The sequence below is a fragment of the Dendropsophus ebraccatus genome, chromosome 14 (assembly GCF_027789765.1).
Source record: "Dendropsophus ebraccatus isolate aDenEbr1 chromosome 14, aDenEbr1.pat, whole genome shotgun sequence".
NCBI lineage: Eukaryota > Metazoa > Chordata > Amphibia > Anura > Hylidae > Dendropsophus > Dendropsophus ebraccatus.
In genome coordinates this window covers 60,640,585-60,667,408 of record NC_091467.1, presented here as the reverse complement: position 1 = coordinate 60,667,408, position 26,824 = coordinate 60,640,585, and the positions used below count along the sequence as shown (strand labels likewise).

General features: G+C 48.5%; 1 protein-coding gene across 4 annotated transcripts; it reads left to right on the top strand.

Annotated features, from left to right (window-relative positions):
• On the top strand, positions 1-26,555 carry FAM20A (FAM20A golgi associated secretory pathway pseudokinase). Of its 4 annotated transcripts, none has more exons than XM_069951458.1 (11): positions 1-4,084; positions 15,221-15,405; positions 16,828-16,878; positions 17,871-17,949; positions 18,048-18,140; positions 21,418-21,533; positions 21,701-21,881; positions 22,586-22,695; positions 23,862-23,943; positions 24,116-24,175; positions 25,829-26,555. In XM_069951458.1, exons 1-11 carry the CDS (start codon positions 3,777-3,779, stop codon positions 26,082-26,084), a joined length of 1,521 nt encoding a protein of 506 aa, XP_069807559.1. In that variant the 5' UTR covers positions 1-3,776; the 3' UTR covers positions 26,085-26,555. The 4 variants fall into 4 exon arrangements, with proteins under 4 accessions (XP_069807559.1, XP_069807560.1, XP_069807562.1 ...); XM_069951459.1 differs by lacking the exon at positions 1-4,084 and adding an exon at positions 8,964-9,004; XM_069951461.1 differs by lacking the exon at positions 1-4,084 and adding an exon at positions 11,405-11,457.
• The last annotated feature ends 269 nt before the right edge of the window (positions 26,556-26,824 follow it).

The window sequence follows — 26,824 nt, the reverse complement described above, 5'->3', positions numbered from 1 at the left end:
CTTGGGGAAAGGACGCATGAAATCAGGGAGAAGACGCAAGACCTTCTGGAGCTTATACATCCTATATACCCTGCTATTCCCTTTGCCCTATATGCCTTGCTATCCCTTTGCTTATATATAATCCTGCTTTCACATTGTAACTATAGAGCCCTGTGCGTCTATATACCTTCCTAGTCCTGTGCACCTAGATACCTTCTCTCCCTGTATATACCCTTACTTCACCTGTTCCCGTATATACTCACTTATCCCTATGCCCCCATATACCACTCTTAGCTCTTTGCCCCTATATACCCTCCAAGTGCTGTGCAACTATATACCTTCATAGTCCTGTTCCCTTACATACCCTTCTAGCCCAGTGTTCCTATATACCCCTCCAAGTCCTGTGTCTATATATATTCATCCTAGCCCTGTGCCCCTATATACCTTCCTAGTCCTGTGCTCTAATATATCACTTCTAGCGCTATGCAGCTATATAACCCTCCTAGCCCATTGCCCATATATACCCTCCTAGCCCTAATCACCTATATACCTCTCTTAACCCTTTGTATCTATATACCCTTCTAAAACTTGTGTCCCTATATACCCTCCTAGCATCTGGCCCCTATATACCCCTCTTAGCCCGGTTCCCCTATATACCCTACTAGCCCTCTGTCCCTATATACAACCCTCCTAGCCCTGTGCAGTTATATACCCCTCCTAGCCCTGTGTCTTTATACACCCTTCCCAGTCCTGTGCCTTTATATACCCTCCTAGCTCTGTGCCTCTATATACCACCCTAAGCTCCATGCTCCTATATACCCCTCCGAGCCCTGTCCCCCTACATAACTCTCCTAGCCCTGTTCCCCTATATACCCCTCCTAAGTCTGTGTCCCTATATGCTCCTTCTAATTTTGTACCCCTATATAACCTCCTAGCCCTGTGCCCCTATATACCACCCCCTAGCCCTGTTTCCTATATATTCTTTTAGGAGCTGTGGCCTTATATACCTCTCTTAGCCTAGTACCCCTATATAACCACTGTGATCCTATATACCCTCCTAGACCTGTGTCCCTATATAACACTGCTAGCTCTGTGCCCCTATATACTTTCCTAGCTCTGTGCCCCTTTATACCACTCATAGCCCTGTGGCCCTGTATACCATACTGTTCCTGTGCCCCTCTATACCCCTCCTGGCCCCATGCCCTTATAAACCCCTGCTAGCCCTGTGCTATTATATATCTCCTAGCCCTGTGCCCCTATATACCACTTATAGCCCTGTGACCCTATATACTTTTCTAGCCCTGTGCTTCTATATACCATTTGGAGACCTGTGCTCCTACATACCCCTCCTACCCCTGTGCCCCTAATTACCCTTCTAGCACCCGCCCAAGACCCTGAATCTAGGACAGCACCCTTACCTGCCCAAGATCTGCATCTAGGACACTGCCCACAGCACCCTCACCTGCCCAGGACACTGCACCCAATGCCCTCACCTGCCCAGGACAGTGCACCCAGCACCCTTATTTGCCCAGGACAGCACACCCAATTCCCTCACCTGCCCAAAACACCACACCCAGCACCCCCACCTGCCCATAACACTGCACCCAATACTATCACCTGCCCAAGACACTGGACCCAGCACCCTTTTCTACCCAGAAGACAGCACCCAGCATCCCTACCTGCTCAGAACACTGGCCCCAGCACCCTTACCTGCCCAGGACACTGCACCCAGCACCCTTACCTGCCCAGGACACTGCACCCAGCACCCTTACCTGCCCAGGACACTGCACCGAGCACCCTTACCATCCCTGGCCCCTGCACTCAGCACCTTCACCGGCTCAGAACACTGGCCCCAACACCCTTACGTGCCCAGGACACTGCACCCAGCACCCGTACCATCCCCGGCCACTGCACTCAACACCCTTACGGGACACTGCATCCAGCACTCTTACCTGCCCAGGACACTGCACCGAGCACCCTTAGCTGCCCAGGATACTGCACCCAGCACCTTCACCTGCCCAGGACACTGCATCCAGCACTCTTACCTGACCAAGACACTGCACATAGGACACTGGACCCAGTACTCTTACCTGCTTAGGACACCGGACTCAGGACACTGCACCCAGCACCCATACTTGCCCAAGACGCTGCACTTAGGACACTGGACCCAGTACCCTTACCTGCCCATGAAACTGCCTCCAGAACCCTTACCTGCCCAGGACAGACATTGCACTCACCACTCTAAATTGCAAAGGACGCTGCAACCAGGACACTGCACCCAGCACCCTTACTTGCCCAGGACACTGCACCCAGCACCCTTACCTGCCCAGGACACTGCACCCAGCACCCTTACCTGCCCAGGACACTGCACCCAGCACCCTTACCTGCCCAGGACACTGCACCCAGCACCCTTACCTGCCCAGGACACTGCACCCAGCACCCATTTCTGCCCAGGACACTGCACCCAGCACCCTTACCTGCCCAGGACACTGCCTTCAGCGATCTCGCCTGCCCTGAACACTGTACGCACCACTCTAAATTGCCCAGGACACTGGACCCAGGATATTGCACTTAGCACCCTCATCTGCCCAGGACATTGCATCCAACACCCTTACCTGCCCAGTACATAGCACCCTACACAGTCAGTCAGTTAGAGCATTTCAACCTACACAGTCACTCATCCAGGACACTGCACCCAGCACAGGCACCCATCCAGGACACTGCACCCAGCACAGGCACCCATCCAGGACACTGTGACCGGCACAGTCATTCACCCAGGACACTGCACCCAACACTCTCACTTGCCCAGAACACTGCACTCACCACTCTAAATTGCCCAGGACTCTGCAACCAGGACATTGCACCCAGCACCCATACCTGTCCAGGACACTGCACCTTACACATTCACTCCAAACACTGCACCCAGCACAGTCACCCATCCAGAATTCTGAACTCAGGAAAGTCACTCAGAACACTGCACCCAACACTGTCACTCAGGACACTGCACCCAGCACAGTCACCCATCCAGGACTCTACGCCCAGCAATCACCCATCCAGGACTCTGTGCCCAGCACAGTCACCCATCCAGGACTCTACGCCCAGCAGTCACCCATCCAGGACTCTGTGCCCAGCACAGTCACCCATCCAGGACTCTACGCCCAGCACAGTCACCCATCCAGGACACTGCACCCAGCACAATCACCCATTAAGGACTCTTTGCCTAGCAGTCACCCATCAGGGACTCTGTGCCCAGCGCAGTCACCTATTGAAGACTCTGTGCCCAGCACAGTCACCCAATCAGGACTTTGTGCCCAGCGCAGTCACCTATCGAAGACTCTGTGCCCAGTACAGTCACCCATCCAGGACTCTGTGCCCAGCACAGTCACCTATCCAGGACTCTGTGCCCAGCACAGTCACCCATCCAGGACTCTGTGCCCAGCAAAGGTCAACCATCCAGGACTCTGTGCCCAGCACAGTCAACCATCCAGGACTCTGTGCCCAGCACAGTCACCCATCCAGCACTCTGTGCCCAGCACAGTCACCCATTTGGGACTCTGCACCCAGGACAGTCACCCATCCAGGACTCTGTGCCCAGCGCAGTCACCTATCGAAGACTCTGTGCCCAGCACAGTCACCCATCCAGGACTCTGTGCCCAGCACAGTCACCCATCCAGGACTCTGTGCCCAGCACAGTCACCCATTTGGGACTCTGCACCTAGGACAGTCACCCACCCAGGACAAGGCACCAGGGTTAGCTCACCAGTCTCTGTGCCACCTTAGCTTGGTACCTCTCTGGCATGTCACTTCTGCGCAGGGATCGGCTGCTCTTGGTCCTGGCACTGGCCGCTCTCTTCGGGGCTGACATTTACTTCCACCTGTGGCCAGAGATCCAGATTCGACTCGGCCGGGACTGTGACTGTGACAATGCTGCCACCCATGGGGAGAACACCACCAGTGCCACCCACTACAGCGGCTCCAAACTGCAGCACCTCTTCTCTCACCATCTGTACCAGGCACCGGCCACCAAACCTCTGGCCCAGGACCTGCTGCTCAACGTCCATGAGACCCTCCGCAGCCACAGGAAGAGGGTGGCAGGTTTCAACAGGTAGGAAGCTTCGCACCCCAAACTCTTGCATCCTCCAACTACTATTGGGGGGGGGGGGCAACCTGTGTATTAGAGATTGAGTGACCTGTGTATAAGAAGCTGGGGTGACTTGTGTAGGATGCTGGGGTGACCTGTGTCTAGGATGCTGGGGTAACCTGTGTGTTAGAGACTGGGTGACCTGTAGAATGCCAGGGTGACCTGTGTACAAGAGGCCGAGTTGACCCATGTATAAGAAACCAGGGTGACCTATGTATAAGAGGCCAGGTTGACCTGTGTACAAGAAGCTGGGGTGACCTGTGTACAAGAGGCCAGGTTGACCCATGTATAAGAGGCCAGGTTGACCCTTGTTTAAGAGGCTGTGGTGACCAATAAATAAGAGGCTGGGGTGACCTGTATAAAAGAAGCTTGGGTGACCTGTGTATAAGAGGCCAGGGTGATCGGTAAATAAGAGGCCGAGGTGACCGATATATAAGAGGCTGGGGTGACCTGTATAAAAGAAGCTGGGGTGACCTGTGTATAAGAGGCCAGGATGACCCTTGTATAAGAGGCTGTGGTGACCAATAAATAAGAGGCTGGGGTGATATAAGAGGATGGGGTTACCTGTATAAAAGAAGCTGGGGTGACCTGTGTATAAGAGGCCAGGGTGATCGGTAAATAAGAGGCCGAGGTGACCGATATATAAGAGGCTGGGGTGACCTGTATATAAGAGGCTGGGGTGACCTGTATATAAGAGGATGGGGTGACCGGTGTATAAGAAGCTAAGGTGACCCGTGTATAAGAGGCCAAGTGATCCGTGTATAACAGGCTGGGGGTGGTGGTGTCAGTATATAAGAGGCCGGGTGACCTGTGTATAAGAGGCCTGGGGACAGTATATAAGAGGCCAGCGGGTCGGTAAATAAGAGGCTGAGATGACCCGTGTATAAGAGGCCTGGGGGCTGGTATATAAAAGGCTGGGGTGACCTGTGTATAAGAGGCCAGGGGTCGGTATATAAGAGGCATGGGGGCTGGTATATAAGAGGCCGGGGGGTCGGTATATAAGAGGCTGGGGTGACCCTGTATAAGAGGCCTGGGGGTCGGTATATAAGAGGCTGGGGTGACCAGTGTATAAGAGGCCGGGGGGTCGGTATATAAGAGGCTGGAGTGACCCATGTATAAGAGGCCTGGGGGTCAGTATATAAGAGGCTGGGGTGACCCATATATAAGAGGCCGGGGGGTCGGTATATAAGAGGCTGGGGTGACCCGTGTATAAGAGGCCGGGGGGTCGGTATATAAGAGGCTGGGGTGACCCGTATATAAGAGGCCTGGGGGTCGGTATATAAGAGGCTGGGGTGACCCGTGTATAAGAGGCCGTGGGGTCGGTATATAAGAGGCTGGGGTGACCAGTGTATAAGGGGCCGGGGGGTCGGTACATAAGAGGCTAGGGTGACCCGTGTATAAGAGGCCGGGGGGTCGGTATATAAGAGGCTGGGGTGACCCATGTATAAGACGCCTGGGGGTCGGTATATAAGAGGCTGGGGTGACCCATATATAAGAGGCCTGGGGGTCGGTATATAAGAGGCTGGGGTGACCCGTTTATAAGAGGCCGGGGGGTCGGTATATAAGAGGCTGGGGTGACCCGTATATAAGAGGCCTGGGGGTCGGTATATAAGAGGCTGGGGTGACCCGTGTATAAGAGGCCGGGGTGACCCGTGTATAAGAGGCCGGGGGGTCGGTATATAAGAGGCTGGGGTGACCAGTGTATAAGAGGCTGGGGATTCGGTACATAAGAGGCCGGGGGGGGTTGGTATATAAGAAGCCGGGGTGACCCGTGTATAAGAGGCCGGGGGGTCGGTATATAAGAGGCTGGGGTGACCCATGTATAAGAGGCCTGGGGGTTGGTATATAAGAGTCTGGGGTGACCCATGTATAAGAGGCCTGGGGGTCGGTATATAAGAGGCTGGGGTGACCCGTGTATAAGAGGCCGGGGGGTCGGTATATAAGAAGCCAGGTGTATAAGAAGCCGGGGTGACCCGTGTATAAGAGGCCGGGAGGTCGGTATATAAGAGGCTGGGGTGACCCGTGTATAAGAGGCCGGGGGGTCGGTATATAAGAAGCCGGGGTGACCGGTATATAAGAGGCCGGGGGGTCGGTATATAAAAAGCCGGGTCGACCAGTGTATAAGAGGCCGGGGGGTCGTTATATAAGAGGCTGGGGTGACCTATGTATAAGAGGCCTGGGGGTCGGTATATAAGAGGCTGGGGTGACCCGTGTATAAGAGGCCGGGGGGTCGGTATATAAGAAGTTAGGTGTATAAGAAGCCGGGGTGACCGGTATATAAGAGGCCGGGGGGTCGGTATATAAGAAGCCGGGGTGACCGGTATATAAGAGGCCAGGACATCTCTTGTGCTTCCCTTCCCCCTCCTCTCATTACTCAGTACAGGCAGATCCTGGATGTGGTTAGTGGGGATTTTTTGATGATGAATCTTCCCGAGTCTGGAACGTCTGCGGCTTCTCCACAGTCTTAAGTCTCCCCCATCTGTATATAACACCCCCGTATCTGTGTATAACACCCCTCCTATATCAGTATAACACCCTCCTATATCTGTAATATATAATACCCAAATATATGTACATAATGGGGGAGATTTATCAAACATGGTGTAAAGTGAAACTGCCTCAGTTGCCCCTAGCAACCAATCACATCCCCCCTTTCAACCTTACGCCATGTTTGAGAAATCCCCCCCATCCTATATCTGTATATCACATCCCTCCTATATCTGTATATAACACCCCTTCTATATCTGTATATAACACCCCTCCTATATCTGTATATAACACCCCTCCTAAATCTGTATATAACATCCCCATCCTATATCTGTATATAACACCCCCATCCTATATCTGTATATAACATCCCTCCTATATCTGTATATAACACCCCCTCTATATCTGTATATAACACCCCTCCTAAATCTGTATATAACATCCCCATCCTATATCTGTATATAACACCCCCATCCTATATCTGTATATAACACCTCTCCTATATCTGTATATAACACCCCTACTATATCTGTATATAACACCCCTACTATATCTGTATATAACACCTCTCCTTTCTCTGTATGTAGCATACCTACCATCCTATATCTGTATATAACATCCCTCCTATATCTGTATATAACACCCCCTCTATATCTGTATATAACACCCCTCCTAAATCTGTATATAACACCCCCATCCTATATCTGTATATAACACCCCCATCCTATATCTGTATATAACACCTCTCCTTTCTCTGTATGTAGCATACCTACCATCCTATATCTGTATATAACATCCCTCCTATATCTGTATATAACACCCCCTCTATATCTGTATATAACACCCCTCCTAAATCTGTATATAACACCCCCATCCTATATCTGAATATAACACCCCCATCCTATATCTGTATATAACACCTCTCCTATATCTGTATATAACACCCCTACTATATCTGTATATAACACCCCTACTATATCTGTATATAACACCTCTCCTTTCTCTGTATGTAGTATCCCTACCATATTTGTATATAACACCCCTCCTATATCTATATATAACGTGCCTCCTATATCTGTATATAACACCCCTACCATATCTGTATATAACACCCCTCCTATATCTATATATAACATCCCTCCTATATCTGTATATAACACCCCCTCTATATCTGTATATAACACCCCTCCTATATCTATATATAACATCCCTCCTATATCTGTATATAACACCCCTCCTATATCTGTATATAACATTCCTCCTATATCTGTATATAACACCCCTACCATATCTGTATATAACACCCCTCCTATATCTGTATATAACACCCCTCCTATATCTATACATAACATCCCTCCTATATCTGTATATAACACCCCTACCATATCTGTTTATAACACCCCTCCTATATCTATATATAACATCCCTCCTATATCTGTATATAACACCCCTACCATATCTGTATATAACACCCCTCCTATATCTGTATATAACACCCCTACCATATCTGTATATAACACCCCTCCTATATCTATATATAACATCCCTCCTATATCTGTATATAACACCCCTCCTATATCTGTATATAACACCCCCTCTATATCTGTATATAACACCCCTCCTATATCTATATATAACATCCCTCCTATATCTGTATATAACACCCCTACCATATCTGTATATAACACCCCTCCTATATCTGTATATAACACCCCTACCATATCTGTATATAACACCCCTCCTATATCTATATATAACATCCCTCCTATATCTGTATATAACACCCCCTCTATATCTGTATATAACACCCCTCCTATATCTATATATAACACCCCTCCTATATCTATATATAACATCCCTCCTATATCTGTATATAATACCCCTACCATATCTGTATATAACACCCCTCCTATATCTATATATAACATCCCTCCTATATCTGTATATAACACCCCTCCTATATCTATATATAACATCCCTCCTATATCTGTATATAACACCCCCTCTATATCTGTATATAACACCCCTCCTATATCTGTATATAACACCCCCTCTATATCTGTTTATAACACCCATCCTATATCTGTATATAACACCCCCTCTATATCTGTATATAACACCCCTCCTATATCTGTATATAACATCCCTCCTATATATATTTATAACATCCCTGCTATATCTGTATATAACACCCCCTCTATATCTGTATATAACATCCCTCCTATATATATTTATAACACTCCTGTACATAACTCCAGTATACAAGTCCCCCCAGTATGAGGCCAACATCTCCTGGTCTGGATCCTTCAGGGTTAACCCTCTCTACCTCCTGTGCTATTTGTCTAAGGATGTTTTGTTTACACTGCCACTAACCGAAGAAGAGTTACCGGATGACAGGTGTGTGCGCCCCGACTCAGCGATCCACCTCCATATTATCCCACTGATCCCCTGTACATGCACCCTAAATCACCGATCCACCCCTATACTATCCCACTAATTCCCTCTACCAGCAACCTAACCCACCAATCTACCTCTGTACCATCCCACTGATCCGCTCTACCTGCACCCTAACCCACCAATCCACCTCCATACTATCCCACTGATGCGCTCTACCTGCGCCCTAACCCACCAATCCACCTCCATACTATCCCACTAATGCGCTCTACCTGCGCCCTAACCCACCAATCCACCTCCATACTATCCCACTGATGCGCTCTACCTGCGCCCTAACCCACCAATCCACCTCCATACTATCCCACTAATGCGCTCTACCTGCGCCCTAACCCACCAATCCACCTCCATATTATCCCACTGATCGGCTCTACCTGCACCCTAACCCACCAATCCACCTCCATACTATCCCACTAATGCGCTCTACCTGCGACCTAACCCACCAATCCACCTCCATACTATCCCACTAATGCGCTCTACCTGCGCCCTAACCCACCAATCAACATCCATACTATCCCACTGATCGGCTCTACCTGCGCCCTAACGCACCAATCCACCTCTGTACCATCCCACTGATCGGCTCTACCTGCGCCCTAACCCACCAATCAAAATCCATACTATCCCACTGATCCGCTCTACCTGCGCCCTAATGCACCAATCCACCTCTGTACCATCCCACTGATCGGCTCTACCTGCACCCTAACCCACCAATCCACCTCCATACTATCCCACTGATCCGCTCTACCTGCGACCTAACCCACCAATCCACGTTCATAATATCACACTGATCCGCTCTACCTGCGCCATAACAAGCAGTGTCCCATCTACCTGTGCCCCTAACCCCCAATCCACCTCTGTACTATCCCACTGATCTCATCTACCTGCGCCCACCCCACCAATCCACCTCCGTACTATTCCACTGATCCTCCTACCTGCGCCCTATCCCACTGATCCACCTCAGTTTTCTAGCCATACACCCATCAATGTTGTACAGTGTTGGGGGAAGCTGTTTTCTGGCCGTACACACCTCTATGTTGTGGAGTAATGGGGGAGCAGTATTCTGGCCGTACACACGTCTATGTTGTGCAGTAATGGGGGGAGCAGTTTTCTGACCATACACAAGTCTATGTTGTGGAGTAATGGGGGGAGCGGTTTTCTGACCATACACAAGTCTATGTTGTGGAGTAATGGGGGAGCAGTATTCTGACCATACACACGTCTATGTTGTGGAGTAATGGGGGGAGCGGTTTTCTGGCCGGACACACGTCTATGTTGTGGAGTAATGGGGGGAGCGGTTTTCTGACCATACACAAGTCTATGTTGTGGAGTAATGGGGGGAGCGGTTTTCTGGCCGGACACATGTCTATGTTGTGGAGTAATGGGGGGAGCAGTTTTCTGGCCGTACACAAGTCTATGTTGTGGAGTAATGGGGGGAGCGGTTTTCTGGCCGGACACATGTCTATGTTGTGGAGTAATGGGGGGAGCAGTTTTCTGACCATACACACGTCTATGTTGTGCAGTAATGGGGGGAGCAGTTTTCTTGCCGTACACACGTCTATGTTGTGCAGTAATGGGGGGAGCTGTTTTCTGGCAGTACACACGTCTATGTTGTGCAGTAATGGGGGGAGCTGTTTTCTGGCAGTACACACGTCTATGTTGTGCAGTAATGAGGGGAGCAGTTTTCTGGCCGTACACACGTCTATGTTGTGGAGTAATGGGGGGAGCGGTATTCTGACCATACACAAGTCTATGTTGTGGAGTAATGGGGGGAGCAGTTTTCTGGCCGTACACACGTCTATGTTGTGGAGTAATGGGGGGAGCGGTTTTCTGGCCATACACACGTCTATGTTGTGGAGTAATGAGGGGAGCAGTTTTCTGGCCGGACACACGTCTATGTTGTGGAGTAATGGGGGGAGCAGTTTTCTGACCATACACAAGTCTATGTTGTGGAGTAATGGGGGGAGCGGTTTTCTGGCCGGACACACGTCTATGTTGTGGAGTAATGGGGGGAGCGGTTTTCTGGCCGGACACACGTCTATGTTGTGCAGTAATGGGGGGAGCTGTTTTCTGGCCGGACACACGTCTATGTTGTGGAGTAATGGGGGGAGCAGTTTTCTGGCAGTACACACGTCTATGTTGTGGAGTAATGGGGGGAGCGGTTTTCTGGCCGGACACACGTCTATGTTGTGCAGTAATGGGGGGAGCAGTTTTCTGGCCGTACACGTCTATGTTATGGAGTAATGGGGGGAGTGGTTTTCTGGCCGTACACACGTCTATGTTGTGGAGTAATGTGGGGAGCGGATTCCTGACTGTACACATGTCTATGTTGTGGAGTAATGGGGGAAACAGTTTTCTGGCCGTACACCCGTCCCCTACAGATGCCAGTAACACATATTTTGGTAAATTCATCATCCTGTTTGGCTTCCCTCCACCCTTTAGTTGCTGGCTGCTGCTGTGGTGCTGTCCTAGGTGCAGTCCTATCCCACTGATCTGGACTGGAGATGGGGTCACTTGGGTTAAGCTGCCTTGGAGATGTCTTTAACCCTTTGTTGTCTGAGCTGTCCAGCTAGAAATTGTCAGATGCGACTATTAACCTATTGCAGCACTTAGTATCTGCACTTATAGGAGTGGAACTTATAGGATCTGCACTTATAGGATCTGCACTTATAGGAGCTGCACTTATAGGAGCTGCACTTATAGGATCTGCACTTATAGGATCTGCACTTATAGGATCTGTACTTATAGGAGCTGCACTTATAGGAGCTGCACTTATACGATCTGCACTTATAGGAGCTGCACTTATAGGATCTGCACTTATAGGAGCTGCACTTATAGGATCTGTACTTATAGGAGCTGCACTTATAGGAGCTGCACTTATAGGAGCTGCACTTATACGATCTGCACTTATAGGAGCTGCACTTATAGGATCTGCACTTATAGGAGCTGCACTTATAGGAGCTGCACTTACAGTAGTCGCACATATAGGAGTGACATTTATAGTATCTTCACTTATAGGAGCAACTTTTATAGGTGCGGCACTAATAGGAGCAACTTTTATAGGTGCGGAACTTATAGGAGCGACACTTATAGGAGCAGCACTTATAGTATCAGCACTTATAGTATCAGCACTTATAGGAGCAGCACTTATAGTATCAGCACTTATAGGAGTGACACTTATAGGAGCAGCACTTATAGTATCAGCACTTATAGGAGTGACACTTATAGGAGCAGCACTTATAGTATCAGCACTTATAGGAGTGACACTTTAGGATCAACACTTGTAAGTGCCTTTCCTATAGGTGTTGATCCTATAATTGTCGCTCCCATAATTGCCACTCCTATATGTGCTGCTCCTATAAGTATTAATCCAACAAGTCTTACTCCCAAAAATGCCATCATCCCTATAACGAGCCAACACTTATAGTAGCAAGACTTATAGGAGAGGCACATATAGGAACAACGCTTATAGGATAGACACTTATAGAAGCTGCACTTATAGGACAAACTCTTGTAGGAGCAGCGCTCATAGGATCTGCACTTATAGGACCAACACTTATAGGAGCAGCACCTATAGAATCAACACTTATAGGAGAGACACCTATAGGAGCAGCACTTTTTTCCTGTCCCCGCGCCATAGAGTCGCTCCCCTTTACAAGTGCGCAGTCTGTTTGCAGGGGGCTCATCCTCACAGAGTGCGCAGTACGACGCATTACAGTCTCACCTTACATTGACTGATCCAATACACAGCACACCAAGGGTTAATGACGGGTCCTGGCAGCAGCCAGCACAGATTTATGTAATTCAGTGTAATCCATGGCTATGGAGACATGATTGGAATGCACAGTATGACTTCTCTTACCCTGTGAATATGGACACTGCACAGTACTATGTCTCTTAGCCTGCCCCTATATGTTCACTGCACAGTATTACTTCTTGTCTTCTGTATAAACATTACACAGTATCACTTCCCCTTTTAATGGGCACTGCACAGTACCACTTCTTTTCTACTATATGGACATTGCACAGTACCACTTCTTTTCTACTATATGGACATTGCTCAGTACCACTTCTACTCTATATGGACACTGCACAGTACCACTTCTTTTCTACTATATGGACATTGCTCAGTACCACTTCTTTTCTACTATATGGACATTGCTCAGTACCACTTCTAATCTATATGGACACTGCACAGTATCACTTCTTTTCTACTATATGGACATTGCTCAGTACCACTTCTTTTCTACTATATGGACATTGCTCAGTACCACTTCTAATCTATATGGACACTGCACAGTATCACTTCTTTTCTACTATATGGACATTGCTCAGTACCACTTCTTTTCTACTATATGGACATTGCTCAGTACCACTTCTAATCTATATGGACACTGCACAGTATCACTTCTTGTCCTCTATATGGTCACTACACAGTACCATTTCCCCATAGTAGAACTTCTTGTCTTATATATTTATATATATAAACCCAGTGCACACACACACGCGCGCACACACACACACACATATATACACACCCACACATATTTATATATACTGCACAGTATTGTATATACAGTATTGCACAGTTGCTCTCCCTGTATACTGTATCCTAGTATAGCACAGTAGCACTGACAGATGAGGGCGTCATGGCCGTCATCTGCTCTCTTGGCTGTGGACAGATCTGCACTCAGCCCTGATGTGTAAACACTGATCGATCCGCCTGATGTGTCTCCTAATCCCAGCGATCAGCAAACATTGCCCCATCCTTCCAAGGTCACAGCGAGATCAGCATCTGGCTCTGCTGAAATGCTCTGTGCTGCAGTGGAGCCTGTTCCTATATGACACTGCTCTCCTGTAATACTCTGTGCTGCTCTGCAGTCTCCTCCTCTATGACACTGCCCTCCTGTAATACTCTGTGCTGCTGTACAGTCTCCTCCTCTATGACACTGCTATCCTGTAATACTCTGCGCTGCTGTACAGTCTCCTCCTCTATGACACTGCTATCCTGTAATACTCTGCGCTGCTGTACAGTCTCCTCCTCTATGACACTGCCCTCCTGTAATACTCTGTGCTGCTGAGGAGTCTCCTCCTCTGTGGCGCTTCTCTCCTGTAGTACTCTGTGCTGCTAGGGAGTTCCCCCTGTGTCAGGTACGAAGGTGGTTGCGCCCAGTGACCTCGGCCTTGCTGACCTCTCAGGTGGACGTTTGTCCCTTAACCCTTTGTGAAGGGGAGGATGGGGGAGGATTCATGGTCTGTGGCGTTCCTTGCTGGGAGCTGACTCTGACTGTTTACTAAGGGACCTTTTACACATGCAGATAAACCGCTTAAAGGAGAACTCCGGGCTGGGGGGATTTTTGGCAGAGTGTTGGGAAGGGAGAGGATGAAAGAAGTAAACATGCTCTCACCTCCCCCGCTCCAGTGCTGGTGCCGCTATCCCTCAGCTCTGGTTCCCCCGGGGACCTGGCTACCAGCACCATCGCTGGAGCGGGGGAGGTGAGAGCATGTTACTTCTTTCATCCTGCCTTGTGTGGGACTGCAATCTGGGGTGGGGGCAGGGGTATAAAGGGTGACCAGTCTGGGGTGGGGGCAGGGGGATACAGGGTGACCAGTCTGGGGTAGGGGCAGGGGGATACAGGGTGACCAGTCTGGGGTGGGGGCAGGGGGATACAGGGTGACCAGTCTGGGGTGGGGGCAGGAGGAGACAGGGTGACCAGTCTGGGGTGGGGGCAGGAGGATACAGGGTGACCAGTCTGGGGTAGGGGCAGGAGGATACAGGGTGACCAGTCTGGGGTGAGGTAGGGAAATGAGAGCATGGCCATGGGAGCAGAGTGTGTGTGTGTGTGTGTGTGTGGAAAGGGGGTATTTTTGTGAGTCTGTGGTTCCTCTTGACTGTACCACCACACTACAGGGACACCAGGGACTACCTACAACCTTGTATATGTTGTGTCTGGGACCACCACTGGTACCCCTTGGGTTACCACAAACATGCACAATGCCAGGCGTAGGCAGGACTGATGTAAAGCATATGGACGTGGGCTGGAGGACCTGGGTCTGGCCTCGCCCCATCCATCAGAGGGTGACTCCATATTGATCCCTCTGGTCACAGCTTGGTGATCCTAGTGGTGATAATGGTAATTACAAATTGTCTTATCCCATCTGCAGGCGGCGTCATTCCCAACACATGGAGCAGAATCTCACCAGCCCGCTCCGAGATGCAAGGTTTGACTTCCACACCCCATGGTTGCAGTTCCACTTGGGGATCAGTAAGGAGGCGCTTTACCCCCGGTCCAGTCCAATTGTAGAGCAGCTGCTGGAAGAAATGAGCAACCTGACCATAATCGGTGCTGGTAAGTGCCAAGGAGGGACCCCATCTGTGCCACATTCCAGACCCTTTATCAACATGGAGGGACGAGACCCCCTCCTCTACAAATGCGGGGATGAAACCAGGCTTATAGTGAGGGTAAGATGAGATTGGCATTGATAAGGTTGGGCACATATTTGGGGTTAGATGAGATCGGGTGGTGATGTTGGTGATGAGGGACGTCTATGATGAGTGTGAGAATGAGATTCTCCATGTTACTGGAGTCTGGGACGAGCGTGAGGATGAGATTCTTTATATTGCTGGACTAAAGGTTGAACGTGAAGACTGGATTGTCCATTTTACTGGATTAAGGATGAGGTTATCCATAATATGGAGAATCTCATGCTCTGCTCTTGCCCCAGTAATATGGAAAATCTCATTCTCATGGTCGTCTCTCAGTCCAGTAATGTGGAGAATCTTGTCCTCACACTCAGCCTGCACTCCAGTAATATGGAGAATCTGGTCCTTCCTGATACTCCTCCCTCACTACAGTAATATGGAGAATCCCGTCCTTCCTGATACTCCTCCCTCACTCCAGTAATATGGAGAATCTCATCCTTCCTGATACTCCTCCCTCACTCCAGTAATATGGAGAATCCCGTCCTTCCTGATGTTCCTCCCTCACTCCAGTAATATGGAGAATCTCATCCTTCCTGATGCTCCTCCCTCACTCCAGTAATATGGAGAATCTCATCCTTCCTGATACTCATCCCTCACTCCAGTAATATGGAGAATCTCATCCTTCCTGATACTCCTCCCTCACTCCAGTAATATGGAGAATCTCATCCTTCCTGATACTCCTCCCTCACTCCAGTAATATGGAGAATCTCATCCTTCCTGATACTCCTCCCTCACTCCAGTAATATGGAGAATCCCGTCCTTCCTGATACTCCTCCCTCACTCCAGTAATATGGAGAATCTCATCCTTCCTGATACTCCTCCCTCACTCCAGTAATATGGAGAATCTCATCCTTCCTGATGCTCCTCCCTCACTCCAGTAATATGGAGAATCTCATCCTTCCTGATACTCATCCCTCACTCCAGTAATATGGAGAATCTCATCCTTCCTGATACTCCTCCCTCACTCCAGTAATATGGAGAATCTCATCCTTCCTGATACTCCTCCCTCACTCCAGTAATATGGAGAATCTCATCCTTCCTGATGTTCCTCCCTCACTCCAGTAATATGGAGAATCTCATCCTTCCTGATACTCCTCCCTCACTCCAGTAATATGGAGAATCCCGTCCTTCCTGATACTCCTCCCTCACTCCAGTAATATGGAGAATCCCGTCCTTCCTGATGTTCCTCCCTAACTACAGTAATATGGAAAATCCCGTCCTGATGCTGTAATTTTTGCCATTTCTGTGGGACGTCTTCTGTATAATTATTGATCTTTTTTATATTTAGATTACACTCCTGATGAGAAAGCTCTGAATGGAGAGTGTGACTGCAGCCAAAGTAAGTGCCCCCCTTGGGGCTCCTGTAAGGGGGAGGGGCTTTCAAGGAGCAGTCTTTAAATCTCTTGGGGTTCCTGTAAGGGTGTGTGTGGGGAGTCTCACAATCTCTTGGGGCTTCTGTAGGATGAGGGGTGGTAGTTTTTTAATCTTTTGGGGCCCCTGTGAGGGGGGGAACTTTTAATCTTTTGGTGCATCTGCTAAGGGTGGGTCTTACAATCTCTTGGGGCTTCTGTGGAGGTGGAGGCTTACGGTCTCTTGGCGCCCTCTTAGGGGAGGGGGCTTACAGTCTCTTGGCACCCTCTTGGGGGTGGGGGCTTACCGTCTCTTGGCACCCTCTTGGGGGTGGGGGCTTACCGTCTCTTGGCACCCTCTTAGGGGAGGGGGCTTACCGTCTCTGGGGGCTCTTTTAGGGGTGGGGGCTTACCATCTCTTGGCGCCCTCTTAGGGGAGGGGGCTTACCTTCTCTTGGCACCCTCTTGGAGGTGGGGGCTTACCGTCTCTTGGGGCTCTTTTAGGGGTGGGGGCTTACAGTCTCTTGGGGCTCTTTTAGGGGTGGGGGCTTACAGTCTCTTGGGGCTCTTTTAGGGGAGGGGGCTTACTGTCTCTTGGTGCCCTCATAGGGGAGGGGGCTTACTGTCTCTTGGCGCCCTCATAGGGGAGGGGGCTTACTGTCTCTTGGCGCCCTCATAGGGGTGGGGGCTTACTGTCTCTAGGCGCCCTCTTAGGGGAGGGGGCTTACTGTCTCTTGGCATCCTCTTAGGGGAGGGGGCTTACTGTCTCTTGGCGCCCTCTTAGGGGAGGGGGCTTACTGTCTCTAGGCGCCCTCTTAGGGGTGGGGGCTTACAGTCTCTTGGGGCTCTTTTAGGGGAGGGGGCTTACAGTCTCATGGGGCTCTTTTAGGGGTGGGGGCTTACAGTCTCTTGGAGCTCCTGGAAGGGGGGGGGGGGGGGTGCGCCCATAGAATGAGACCGACCGTCTCTGTGCCGTTTGCAGTTGTGAAGCCCAGTGGGACACATCTGAAGTTGGTTCTCCGCTTCCAGGACTTCGGGAAAGCCATGTTCAAACCCATGAGGTAGGTGAGGAGGGGGTTGATCCTGGGGGGTCTCCGGGATAGACTGTTGCTTGTCTTCTGCCGCTCCATCTGGATCTCAAAAAATCTCTCTTTATAAGACAGAAGCGAGAGGAGGAGACACCTGAAGATTTTTTCTACTTTGTGGACTTCCAGAGACACAACGCAGAGATCGCTGCCTTCCACCTGGATCGGTAAGAAGAAGCTTCTGGGAGCTGATGTCAGCCATGATCCAGGTCCTGTTCTCTGTGCTGCTGGCTGCCCTGGCCCCAGATTCTCTGCTCCTGGCCTCATTCCTCTTATCTGTATCCATACTAGCCAGGGACTGTGCTGAAATCCGCACACATCAGTGCAGGAGTAACCCTCATATACTCACACATCAGTGCAGGAGTAACCCTCATACACACACATCAGTGCAGGAGTAACCCTCATACACACACATCACTGCAGGAGTAACCCTCATAAACACACATCACTGCAGGAGTAACCCTCATACACACACACTACTGCAGGAGTAACCCTCACACACACACACTACTGCAGGAGTAACCCTCATACACACACATCAGTGCAGGAGTAACCCTCATACACACACATCAGTGCAGGAGTAACCCTCATACACACACATCAGTGCAGGAGTAACCCTCATACACACACACTACTGCAGGAGTAACCCTCATACACACACATCACTGCAGGAGTAATCCTCATACACACACATCACTGCAGGAGTAACCCTCATACACACACATTACTGCAGGAGTAACCCTCATACACACACATCACTGCAGGAGTAACCCTCATACACACACATCACTGCAGGAGTAACCCTCATACACACACATCACTGCAGGGGTAATCCTCATACACACACATCACTGCAGGAGTAACCCTCATACACACACATTACTGCAGGAGTAACCCTCATACACACACATCAGTGCAGGAGTAATCCTCATACACACACATCAGTGCAGGAGTAACCCTCATACAGACATCACTACAGGAGTAACCCTCATATACACATCACTGCAGGAGTAACCCTCATACACACACATCAGTGCAGGAGTAATCCTCATACACACACATCACTGCAGAAGTAATCCTCATACACACATCACTGCAGGAGTAACCCTCATACACACACATTACTGCAGGAGTAACCCTCATACACACACATCAGTGCAGGAGTAACCCTCATACACACACATTACTGCAGGAGTAACCCTCATACACACACATCAGTGCAGGAGTAACCCTCATATACACATCACTGCAGGAGTAACCCTCATACAGACATCACTACAGGAGTAACCCTCATACACACATCACTGCAGGAGTAACCCTCATACACACACATCACTGCAGGAGTAACCCTCATACAGACATCACTGCAGGAGTAACCCTCATACACATATCACTACAGGAGTAACCCTCATACACACACATCACTGCAGGAGTAACCCTCATACACACATCACTGCAGGAGTAACCCTCATACACCCACATCACTGCAGGAGTAACCCTCATACACATATCACTACAGGAGTAACCCTCATACACACACATCACTGCAGGAGTAACCCTCATACACACACATCAGTGCAGGAGTAACCCTCATACACACACATCACTGCAGGAGTAACCCTCATACACACACATCACTGCAGGAGTAACCCTCATACACACACATCACTGCAGGAGTAATCCTCATACACACATCAGTGCAGGAGTAACCCTCATACACACACATCACTGCAGGAGTAATCCTCATACACACATCAGTGCAGGAGTAACCCTCATACACACACATCACTGCAGGAGTAACCCTCATACACACATCACTGCAGGAGTAACCCTCATACACACACATCAGTGCAGGAGTAACCCTCATACACACACATCACTGCAGGAGTAACCCTCATACACACATCACTGCAGGAGTAACCCTCATACACACACATCACTGCAGGAGTAACCCTCATACACACACATCACACTGGGGTGAGCCCCCAGTGGATGTTGTAGCGGTGGGGCGGCCGGTCACTTGCTCGGTGGAAGTGTGACGCCACTTCTTGAGGTGGATGGAGGTACAGCCGGACCTTGAGGATTTTGTCAGGTGACGCCAGTGCCAGGTGAGCTCACAGGTGTGATGGCACGCCTGCTTTTATAGTGTAAGGCCGGTTGTACCCTTCTCCCCTGTGTTCAGTGTCCTGTCGAGTTGCTGCAGGGTCCCTTGGGATAGTGTAGTCACAGGTGGTCAGAGCGGTGTAGTAACCCTCCTGATAGTGGTAGGACCCGCCACCCACAGATAGGGGAAATGTCCCATGGTTGCGGTGTAGTGCTGTGCAGGTGGTAGCCAGAAATCACAGACTCAGTAACAATGTTGACTGGGTTTACTACTCGTTACTTTGCAGCAGGGAATACGACGAATCTTCAGGTACACTTGATACAGTTCCAATAAATACACATACATAGAAACTCCAGATCTGTGGGATAAGTACTAAGTAGGGTGTAGTAGAGTTGATAAGGTTGTATTGAGGTAGTAGAGAGAAGGGTGCCGTGAGATTTTCAACCTGTGTTTTCACCTTTCCTATAGTCTTCACACCCCCTTCTGCCCACTAGCTTTGGCTGAACCATACTAATGGGTGACACAGGCCCAAGACCCTGTTACCTGGGATGAGCAGAATGGTTAGAGTTCCTAAGTACACCCGTGCTGCGAGATGGAGTTCATCGACCTTTTAGTAACTTTGCTCCACCCGGATCAGTTCCTAGCTCTTTGGCTTTTTTGCAGAGACTGTCCTGCACTGTACTGACTCCTAGTCCTAGGCGTGGGTTGAGGTTATTTGTAGGCTAGTCCTCTCCTGAAGGGCTTAGCAGCACATCATACAGCTTGTTTGGTGCTTCAAGAAAGAGGGTTATGAGAGCTGACTGTTCTGCGTCCTGCTTATGCGGGGCACTGACTAAGAACTAACTTGTAGAGAGGACCTGGCAGAGGGTCAGGGCCCAGGTAGAACCACTGAGAAGAGCTATCTGAGCTGCATCCTTTCTCCTCCAAAGCTCAGCTAAGACTTCCTAACCAGCGTCTATGTGTGGCGCACTGTGGTTGGGTGGAAATGGTGCAATAGGGAAACAGGATAGAAAGGAGAGAATAGGACAGAAGAAAGGAGAAATCCTACCGGACAACAGAATCTGGTAATACACAAACAATAACCCTTTAGTATACTTCAGCCGTGCAGCTTCTAGACCTTAGTTACACACTATAGCGACATCTAGTGGTCATCTTTAGTAATACAACAGCTATAGTGAGATCACGGACAAGTACAGACTTTTACGAAGGGTGTAAAGAATAGCAACACCCACAGCGGGACACCACAACTGCAGGAGTAACCCTCATATACACACATTGCCTTGATCTATTAGTCACTGCATACCACTTAACAACCCTGTCCCCGCTCCCCTGTCTTGCAGGATTCTGGATTTCCGCCGTGTCCCCCCAGTCTCTGGACGTTTTGTTAATATAACACAAGAAATTCTTGAGGTGACGGGGAACTCGGAGCTGGAGAGCGTCTTCTTTGTCTCACCAGGTATTCAGGATTACCTGTGACCTCTGTATGGTAATGTGGGGGGCACATTGTATGTAAGGGAAGAGGAGCACATTGGCCCAGATATACTCATATACTGGACATTGTATGTAACTGAGGGGAACAGGCCAGATTGCTGTTCTCATTTTACTTTCTTATTCTTTTGTTAGCGAACAATGTGTGCTTTTTCGCCAAATGTCTGTACATGTGTAAGACGGAGTACGCGGTGTGCGGAGATCCCCACATGGTAGAAGGCTCCCTCTCCATCATGCTGCCTTCACTGAGCTCGGCCCCCCGACTCTCTGTTCCCAACCCCTGGATCAGATCCTACACTTTCAGCGGAAAAGAGGAGTAAGTGCGTTTTTTTGCGGGATCCAAGTTGGGAGCTGGTTGTTAACTCAGGTGGCAAATCTGATGGCCGGAACCTAAAAATGAGGAGGATGGTGTGTCATGAGATAGAAAAGGATAAGGGATAGGGTAGAGGTGGTGACAGTGAAGAGTCACCTTATAAACCTGGGCTTCGGCAGGGCTTTGGTGCTTGGTTTTGTCTCTTTGCCAATCTGTTATGTAAATTCCATTACATGGAGACATAAGTTGATAAGGAAAGCAATGCTCACAGTAGGCACATCAGAATCCCCTCTTTATCCCATCCCCCACAGTGTAGTGACATCATTATCCTGTGCTCCACAGTGTAGTGACATCATTATCCTGTTCCCCACAGTTTACTGACATCATTATCCTGTGTTCCCCACAGTGTAGTGACATCATTATCCTGTTCCCCACAGTGTACTGACATCATTATCCTGTTCCCCACAGTGTAGTGACATCATTATCCTGTTCCCAACAGTGTAGTGACATCATTATCCTGTGTTCCCCACAGTGTAGTGACATCATTATCCTGTTCCCCACAGTGTAGTGACATCATTATCCTGTTCCTCACAGTGTAGCGACATCATTATCCTTTGTGGTGACATATTTTTCTTTGTGTATTTAGCGTCATGTGATGTCACATTTGGGGGGTCACGCTGTCTTAGGTGTCCATGTGTCTTCTACAGATGGGAGCTGAATCCATCGTACTGTGACTCTGTGAAGAAGCTGCATCCATACAGCAACACCCGGCGGCTCCTGCACATGATGGACCTGGCCATATTTGACTTCTTAATGGGTAACTGGTGGTCCATGGGTGGAGGCCATTAGTCAGCTGGATATGGTGAGCCGGGCTTACCCGAGACTCACGTACTCCCTGTGGCCACTGATTTTCTCTTCCCTTGAGCCACAAGGGATCCAGGACTTGTGGAGAGGTTACATTATCTCAGAAAGGACAAGACCCAAAGAGATGATCAGGTTATAGTCTGGAGTGTAATAATATAACAGGTTATATAGTCTGCAGTATAATAATATTACAGGTTATATAGTCTGCAGTGTAATACTATTACAGGTTATATAGTCTGGAGTGTAATAATATTACAGGTTATATAGTCTGGAGTGTAATATTACAGGTTACAGTCTGCAGTGTAATAATATTACAGGTTACAGTCTGGAGTGTAATAATATTACAGGTTATACAGTCTGCAGTGTAATAATATTACAGGTTATAGTCTACAGTGTAATAATATTGCAGGTTATAGTCTACAGTGTAATAATATTGCAGGGTATATAGTCTGCAGTGCAATAATATTACAGGTTATATAGTCTACAGTGTAATAATATTACAGGTTATATAGTCTGCAGTGTAATAATATTACAGGTTATATAGCCTGCAGTGTAATAATATTACATGTTACAGTCTGGAGTGTAATAATATTACAGGTTATATAGTCTGCAGTGTAATAATATTACAGGTTATAGTCTGCAGTGTAATAATATTACAGGTTATATAGTCTGCAGTGTAATAATATTACAGGTTATAGTCTGCAGTGTAATAATATTACAGGTTATATAGTCTGCAGTGTAATAATATTACAGGTTATATAGTCTGCAGTGTAATAATATTACATGTTACAGTCTGGAGTGTAATAATATTACAGGTTATATAGTCTACAGTGTAATAATATTACAGGGTATATAGTCTGCAGTATAATAATATTACAGGGTATATAGTCTGCAGTGTAATAATATTACAGGGTATATAGTCTGCAGTGTAATAATATTACATGTTACAGTCTGGAGTGTAATAATATTACAGGTTAGGGTCACTGGATTGCAGTGATGTTTTGCTGATTCAGGAGTTCCTTCTGATGACAGACTGAGGTCAGGAAGGAATGTCTCTGGTAGGGAGACTCGTGTACCTTTTGGTAGTCCCTCCCTGAAACTAGTCTCATCTCTCCGCAGGTAACATGGACCGCCATCATTATGAAATTTTCACAAAATTTGGAGACGAGGGATTTCTGCTCCATCTGGACAATGCCCGCGGGTGAGGCCTGAAAAATCTGCATACAGCTCCCCATACCTCAGCTTCCTGTGACTGTGCCCTGGTTGTGCCCCATCCTCACTCCCTACCCCATAACCCGATGTATGGGGGTTATATCATATGACCTGCAGGTATAACAGGGCCAAACCCACTCACCCATCTCTTTCTATTACAGATTTGGCCGCCATTCACATGATGAGCTTTCTATCCTAGCACCTCTCTACCAGTGCTGCGTGTGAGTAATGGTGGAAGCTCCACACCACCAGGGGGCACTATCTAGAATAGGAGGAGGGGTCGGGTAAAATGTGAAGGTCATATAGAATAACGGGGGGAGGTATAATGTAAGGGTCATATAGAATAATGGGGGGAGGTATAATGTAAGGGTCATATAGAATAATGGGGGGAGGTGTAATATAAGGGTCATATAGAATAATGGGGGGAGGTGTAATGGAAAGATCATATAGAATAACGGGGGGAGGTCTAATATAAGGGTCATGTAGAATAATGGGGGGAGGTGTAATGGAAAGATCATATAGAATAACGGGGGGAGGTCTAATATAAGGGTCATGTAGAATAATGGGGGGAGGTGTAATAGAAAGATCATATAGAATAACGGGGGGAGGTCTAATATAAGGGTCAGATAGAATAATGGGGGGAGGTGTAATAGAAAGATCATATAGAATAACGGGGGGAGGTCTAATATAAGGGTCAGATAGAATAACGGGGGGAGGTATAATGTAAGGGTCAGATAGAATAACGGGGGGAGGTATAATATAAGGGTCATATAGAATAATGGGTGGAGGTGTAATATAAGGGTCATATAGAATAATGGGGAGGAGGTATAATGTAAGGGTCATATAAAATAATGGGGGGAGGTATAATGTAAGGGTCATATAAAATAACAGGCAGAGGTATAATATAAGGGTCATATAGAATAATGGGGAGGAGGTATAATATAAGGGTCATATAGAATTATGGGGGGAGGTGTAATATAAGGGTCATATAGAATAATGGGGAGGAGGTATAATATAAGGGTCATATAGAATAATGGGGAGGAGGTATAATATAAGGGTCATATAGAATAATGGGGAGGAGGTATAATATATGGGTCATATAGAATTATGGGGGGAGGTATAATATAAGGGTCATATAGAATTATGGGGGGAGGTGTAATATAAGGGTCATATAGAATAATGGGGAGGAGGTATAATGTAAGGGTCATATAAAATAACAGGCAGAGGTATAATATAAGGGTCATATAGAATAATGGGGAGGAGGTATAATATATGGGTCATATAGAATTATGGGGGGGAGGTATAATATTAGGGTCATATAGAATAATGGGGAGGAGGTTATATGTAAGGGTTATATAAAATAACAGGCAGAGGTATAATATAAGGGTCAGATAGAATAATGGGGGGGGTGTAATATAAGAGTCATATAGAATAATGGGGAGGAGGTATAATATAAGGGTCTTATAAAATAACAGGGGGAGGTATAATATAAGGGTCAGATAGAATAATGGGCGGAGGTATAATATAAGGGTCTTATAAAATAACAAGGGGAGGTATAATATAAGGGTCAGATATATTATACCTCCGCCCATTATTCTATCTGACCCTTATATTATACCTCCGCCCATTATTCTAAGGGTCAGATAGAATAATGGGCAGGAGGTATAATGTTAGGGTCAGATAGAATAATGGGCGGAGATATAATATTAGGGTCATATAGAATAATGGACGGAGGTATAATGATAGGGTCAGATAGAATAACATGGGGAGGTATAATGTAAGGGTTATAGAGACTAACGGGGGTGGGGGTTTTAATGTAAGGGGAGGGGGGATCATGTAGTGTTGGTGAACTAACCGCTGTCCTTGTCTTTCAGGGTGAAGGACGACACTTGGCAGCGCCTGAATCTCCTGGCATTACCTGAGTACCGGCTGAGTGATGTCATGAGGGAGTCACTAAGGGCAGATGAGCTGGACACTGTGCTCACCGAGCCGCACCTGGCTGCCCTGGACAGGAGGCTGCAGAGAGTCCTGGAGGTGGTGCGGCAGTGTGTGCTTACCTACGGGGAAGAGGCCGTGCTGATAAAGGAGATGTGGCGGCCTCTTCAGCGCCCCAGCCTCCAACCATCATAACTCCCAGCCTCCAGCCATCATAACTCCCAGCCTCCAGCCATCATAACCCTCAGCCTCCAGCCATCCTAACCCCCAGCCTCCAGCCATCCTAACCCCCAGCCTCCAGCCATCATAGCACCCAGCCTCCAGCCATCCTAACCCCCAGCCATCATAGCACCCAGCCTCCAGCCATCATAACCCCCAGCCTCCAGACATCATAACCTCCAGCCATCATAACCTCCAGCCATCATAACCCCCAGCCTCCAGACATCATAGCACCCAGCCTCCAGCCATCATAACCCCCAGCCTTCAGCCATCATAGCACCCAGCCTCCAGCCATTATAACCCTCAGCCTCCAGCCATCATAGCACCCAGCCTCCAGCCATCCTAACCCCCAGCCATCATAGCACCCAGCCTCCAGCCATCATAGCACCCAGCCTCCAGCCATCATAACCCCCAGCCTCCAGCCATCATAACCTCCAGCCATCATAACCCCCAGCCTCCAGCCATCATAGCACCCAGCCTCCAGCCATCATAACCCCCAGCCTTCAGCCATCATAGCACCCAGCCTCCAGCCATTATAACCCTCAGCCTCCAGCCATCATAGCACCCAGCCTCCAGCCATTATAACCCTCAGCCTCCAGCCATCATAGCACCCAGCCTCCAGCCATTATAACCCTCAACCTCCAGCCATCATAGCACCCAGCCTTCAGCCATCATAGCACCCAGCCTCCAGCCATCATAGCACCCAGCCTTCAGCC